This window comes from Nelumbo nucifera, chromosome 1, assembly GCF_055504915.1.
Source record: "Nelumbo nucifera cultivar China Antique chromosome 1, China Antique-T2T, whole genome shotgun sequence".
Classification (NCBI taxonomy): Eukaryota; Viridiplantae; Streptophyta; class Magnoliopsida; order Proteales; family Nelumbonaceae; genus Nelumbo; species Nelumbo nucifera.
Window position 1 is genome coordinate 67,583,556 of NC_142649.1, and position 6,422 is coordinate 67,589,977.

Here is a 6,422-nt window from a genome sequence, read left to right on the forward strand (position 1 = left end):
GAGGGTCTAGGGGTGAAGTATGCCAAGGAATTGAGTGTGGAGCCCAAATCAGTTGGGCTCATTGAGCAGTTAACCATGAATGCTGGTACCTTTGGAGGAAGCAGGTATGCCTTTTCTCTCTTCTTGGGTTGTTCACTCTTCGGCGATGAAAGAGGAGTCTTCAAAAGAGGGACGCCGCTGCAATTCGCCGCTGGTGGAAGCGAAGGTGTCGGTGATGGTTTTGAATCTGCCGCTGTTGCAATCCTTTGATCTCATGTTTCCTTCCACTCTTTCAATAGAGATTTCTCGCCAAAGTTATTGTTTTACCTCTTCACCGGAGACACTTCTTTTGGGTGTTATTTTCTTGTTGGAATTGAAAGGTAAGAGAGGACGGAGAGGGAGGGGAAAAGAAGAGAAGCAAGGGAAAACAATAGGGGGGTCTTAACGGTCAAGGGGGATCTTTGTCTCATGGTCATAGTATAGGGGGATTTTGTCGCAAAACAAAGTATAGGGGGGTCTTTGTAATTTACCCTTTTCTTTTTGGATGGTGGGTTAATGGTTTGAGTCAAATGGATTATTTGATGATATGATAGCTAAATACTAAATCTTTAAAAATAAAAAGGTATAATTAATCAAAAGAATATATAAAAAATTGTATATTAATTATGTTAAACAAAAATTAAGTATGATAAGTAGAAATTATTTATATAATGTAGATGAGATGTATAACTTAAAACTAATCCAAAAGTAAAGATATTTTCTTATTTAAATGGTGGGTCAATGGTCCAACTTTTCAAAGAAACTCATGATGTCATAATTGAATAATAAATATTTAAAAAAAAAGATACAACACAAAAAATGAAAAAGTTCAGAATTTTGTTGAAAACATTTGGAAACAATATGATGCCCTTGGTCACACTACTGATCCAACAAAGTGATTCAATCGGTCAAATTTTGAACTTTTCAGTCTTAGCCTATCCATGTCTGACTAAGTAGTGGACTATATGGAGAAATAAATTGGTATGCCTATTGGAAGATGAGATCAAGGACCATGGATGATACACCTGCAGAATTCAACGTCTTTCATAAATCAAACAATATCTGTACTCCAATTTTTGTCTTAAAAATATGAATAATTTTTTTTTTAACTAAAACCAACTTGTTTTTCTTCTCATAACCAAATATAATTCAAGAACATGTCTTTATTTTTTTTTTTTTAATTTTGGCTGACATAAAAATAAAGGTAAAATATAAAATTTCCCCTAAAATTTCTAGGTACAATGCACATACACATTTACAACAAGCATTTAAGTTTAGTTTTTAATTTTATTAATTTTCAGTTTCTATCTCAATGTATCTAAAATTCAAGTAAATAATACGAAGAAAAAATTCTTTGCACATGCTTAATTACTAGTTTTATCAAATGACCGAATGGGGACTTCAGGGAATGGATAATAGAGAGGATAAATTCACATAGGATGTTTACTAGGGGCTCTAGATGAGATCTTTTGCTAGCAATATGGTTTGGAATTCAATAAGAGGAAGGTTCTTAAATATTGATACAGGCTGATATGGTTGCACTTTTATTTTATTTTATTTTTAGTTTTCTTTTTCAAACCATTTCAGGGGGTCAGTATAACTAATAAGGCCTGTCTACCTCCTGAAACAGGTCAACTCCCAAAACCCAACTTAAAAGTTGTCTATAGGTCACTGATGCGATATCTATGGAGCAATACAGGCCAATACGTTTGCGAAATTTCAATCCTTGAATTAGGTGTCAACTGCTGTGTTTTTTTTTTCCATTTCTTGATCAGTGTTGACTACTAATTACTTGTTGATTTCCATTTTAAACCTTTTCCTATGAGAATTAGAATTTATTTTACCCAAGAAATGGAGATCAATGATCAGATCAAGTAACTTTTTTGTTTGCCATTTCATTACCCAATGGGCCAACTTAACCTGCTCCATTGAAAGCAAAGGATCAATGACCGGTTTTGCAGAGTACTTCAAGAATTACTACTCTGATTGAAGACTTCCAAGCTCATGATACCCAAAGCTACATTGAAGGGCCCAAATCAAAGATCTTGGCCACATAGCGTTCATCAAGCAAAAGTGTCAGTTGATTTGAACATCGCAATGGATGATTCTAGAATTGAACCTGTGTCTGTGTGAAGGTATGAAGACCCCCTGGCTGAGCCAATGCCTATCTCAAACCTTTGCTTCAAAGACGGGTTGAAACCCTGAACCATACAAATAAACAGTTTCTAACATCCAAGACGTTAAATCTTTGTAGTATTTCCTGTAGTAATGAGATAGGGGAGAACAGAATAGTCAAGACTTTGGTGGCATTAACAATTCCGAAATCTGATGATGTGGGCATGTGCCTATAGGTGTGAAAACACTCCTGTTATTTGGTCATTGGTATAGAGGTGATGGGCCCTGAGATGGGCTCATGGGCTTGCTTCTGAGAATGTGATCAAGCAAACTGGAGAGAGAGAGAGAGAGAGAGAGAGAGAGGCTGAAATGGTATTCAATTGAATCCCCAACAAATTATCAGTTTGCATACTCCAAGTCCAAAAAAGTAGATAGCCCAGGCCTACTAATATTGGGCCAAGGTCAAGCGAACTGTAGGAGAGACAACACATCGCATCAAGAGGACCCACCACCATACACATACAGTGGCTCTGCCCTTATGTCCGTTAAATCGGGGAGCCACATTGCATGGGCCTGGGCCGCTTGGCCTTGGACCAGTATTACAAGCAGAAGAAGAACGGAATAGGATTCCAAGTTTCGAACTCGCTTGCTCGTGACTTTGTGCTTACTGCTTGCTCCTCCCTTCCCAGTTTCCCTTCCCTCGCATAAAAACGTTACACAATGGATAGGATAAGGCTCAAGCCTTCCCCTCTCTCTCTCTAAACGAGAAAGAAATCCATGGTGATGGCGACTACTTGCGGTTTTCTGCAACTGTGCTTCTTGAAGAAGACCCAACCCAATTCCTCTCCGATCTATCCCTCTCGTCCTCCAAATTTCTCGATTCCGTCTCGTCGGTCACTCTCCTTCTCTTCCTCTGCCACCCGTCCTTCCTCCTCTTTTCCAGTTTCGGCGACATCGGAGAAACCCGTTTCGTGGGTCGAAGATGGAAACTCAATTGACTCGATAATTAATCCTGCACTGCATCATGCTAATGTTATGTTCTTCAGATCAGCTTATAATGTGCAGGTCATGGTTGACGAGGGCGAACCGGAAGAAGCTCTCTTGAGGAGATTCCGGAGGGAAGTATCGAAAGCTGGAGTGATTCAGGAGTGTAAGAGGAGGAGATTTTTCGAGAACAAGAAGGAGGAGAGGAAGCGGAAAGCTAGAGAAGCCGGCCGTAGAGGCCGCAGAAGGTAAACATAATCTTCTTAAACTGTCTCTTGTTTATTACATGGCATTTCTGCCCAATTTAGGAATTCAGAGATCCGATCAAATATTAATTCACATTAATATATGTTTTTGATGATTAGAAAGCTTGAAATAATTCTTGGCTTAGTGGTTCTTCCTAATTCATTAGACTTCAATTCGGACCGAAAATACCCAATTTTGCTTGAGTTGACAAAGCTTTTAATCCATTGCAGACGATCGGGAGGGCCAAGGATCCCATTTTCATCTGGTAGTAGCGATGCTGCTGCGTCCAAGAAGAGTGGGGAAGACGACGACAACTGGGATATGCCTGAAGGGGACCTACCTTACTGAAGAAATGTTTGTTTTCCTCCGAGCAATTTTGTGGATTTTTATCTTTTCAATTTGTAAGTTTGGTAAGAGAGACTACTAGCATAGCAGAGAAACTTCTGAAGATTACTATTGTTTACATTCATGTTAAAGATCATTGTTGGTTTCTTGTCTGGCATTGAGAGGTACAATTAACTTGGTGCACCCTGTAGATTGATACCTTCTTTTTTCAATTCATCTGCTTTGAAGACCATTGCTGGCTTCTTCCATTCCCCTATCAGAAACAAGCTAAAACTTTAAATTCAAACCATGAAGAAATGGAACTGGTTGACTCACTTGAAGCTTTTGAAAATGAATATAGAGCCTTGAGAGAAACACATGACAGGGGCTATGTGTCGAACACGGATAGATGACTGTGAATGGATAATTAAGATAATTACACTTGAAAGTTGTCATTTTTTTTTTGGTAAAGAGAGAAATTATAGTCTTAGAACAGAGGACAGAGAAACTACAATCCGAAATACTTGAAAGATGTCTTTTTTTTTTTTGGTAAAGAGAGAAATTATATTGTCCTAGAACAGAGAACAGACAAACTACAAACCAAAATTAAACAGGTCTAGTGGAGTCTTTTTTAACCAAATCTACACTTGAAAGATGTCTAATGTATACATGTATACATCCAATAATAAGGCCATTGAAAGAATCAAAGAATAACCCCTTGAAGAAGAAGAAGCAGATACAATATATTTGATTGGGTCTGAAACTGAGCAAGCAGCAGAAGCAGCCTGGCTATGGCTTGCTAATTAATGTCCCAGAAGCGATCATTTCCTTTTTGCTCAAATTCCTTTTCCAAGCCTTCCATTGGGAGGTTAGTGTTAAAATGAGTACCCTCTTTCTTATCCTCATTATCGGGCTTACCCATTTCATCATCTTTGGCAACTGGTTTTTCTTTGCAGTAGGGATTAATTTTGGGAATGGAGGTTAACCGCCGTTGTCAATAGCCCCGCCGGAGTTAATAACTCTGGCGGTCGTTTCTTCCATGAGAAGGGAGTAGAGCAAAACTGCCACCATGCCCAGTAAGTAACTTGGTTGCATAAGGCGCATGCTTTCTCCTTTATGGTTTAATTTAATTTTAGGATAATTAACTTCGAATGTTTAAGAAAATGTCATTTTTTAAAATCTAATTCCATTTTAAAACGGAATGATATTTAGATTTTAAATAAAATGATTTTTAAAAATACAATGTGAAAATTATAGGATGTCCCGCTTAAATATATTCTATAATATTGAATATTTTTATAATTATACATATGCAATTTTTCATGGATTTCATGTTATATAATATATAGAGTGCTCCATTTTTATTTTACAATTTTAAAAGATACCTTATGAACATATTCTCCTTTAGGGCCTGTTCCTTTGCTCTTAATACCTATTATCTCTTTATTACTTTAAGAGGTATTAAGACTTTAAGAGCGTTGGGTTCTCATTTTGTTTTCAGACTTAATGTGTTGTACATCATGTATACTAGCAATAATGCTCAATTTTGTTTCCCAAAGATACTTCTAAAAGGTTGCTCTTTTCATGCATGCTACGATTATCCTATACAACAACAATAATAACAAAATATTGATAATGAAGCAGTTTTTAAAAGCGATCATTTAAATAGTTAATACTAATTACTTATTTATCTAATTATATAATTATTAATGAAATAATATTTAGAAATTATTATTATTATTTATTAATTATATACGTATTACTTAATTACCTATTTCATTATTTGATTATTCTATTAATTAATAATTAGTTATTTAATTAATTACAAGAATGATTAATAATAATTATAAATTATTAATAATTAATTAAATACTTTAATTAATAATTTATTACTTATTAATTAATTAATTAATTAATGATCAATTCTTTAAAGATATTTAATAATTTACAATTTTATATCAATCCACTTTTATTAATTATTTTATATTCATTTAATTAATTGTTAATTTATTTGTTAAATAGTTAAACAATTTTTTCATATCTAAGGTTAAAATAGTCATTTGTTACTTTTCATAATTTAACATTCAAATTTCAGAACAACATTCTCTACATTCAGACTTCATAGCCAAGAAAAGTTCACCAACTCCAATACACCTCTTAAAATAACTATTATAGCTTTTGAGGCAGAATTCAATCCAAATGAACAAACGCTTAGTTTAATATATCTATTTAGCTAATTTTTTTTTATCATTTTTATACATTCCTACCAACCACATTGTATACAAACGCCATCATATATTATTTATGCCATCTACTTAACTTTTTTAGTATAATGCAATTAGACATTTGTTATGTTTATGATTTAATAATTATATAATATTTTGTCTAAATTGAATTTTGAAAGATGATGTTTTCTTACATACGTAAAATTAAAATGAAATTATATATGAAAAATGGTTTAAATCATATTTTTCTCACTTTTTGTTGTTTCTACAAATATGGGCTTTACTTGTCTCCAACCATGGTCGTACAAAAGCATCCGAGCACCTCTTGATTTTCACAACTAAACCCTAAATCCTAAAATTAATGTTGAAAATGCATGTCCTTCGATGGATAGGAATCAAATATTGCTCTTGAACAAAAAAGTTAGGTCAAAGACGGGTTGAAAATATTGATTATAGACTGCCATCATGTAGTTTGGGGATAGTAACACTTAGCTCCCCGAACTTTCATTT

General features: G+C 34.6%; 1 protein-coding gene across 1 annotated transcript; it reads left to right on the forward strand.

Moving 5' to 3' along the window:
* Positions 1-2,795: 2,795 nt before the first annotated feature.
* On the forward strand, positions 2,796-3,865 carry LOC104594134 (small ribosomal subunit protein bS21c-like). Its single transcript, XM_010254299.2, has 2 exons — positions 2,796-3,365; positions 3,594-3,865. The coding sequence occupies exons 1-2, from the start codon at positions 2,911-2,913 to the stop codon at positions 3,709-3,711; spliced, it is 573 nt and encodes a 190-aa protein (XP_010252601.1). The 5' UTR covers positions 2,796-2,910; the 3' UTR covers positions 3,712-3,865.
* Positions 3,866-6,422: the final 2,557 nt, after the last annotated feature.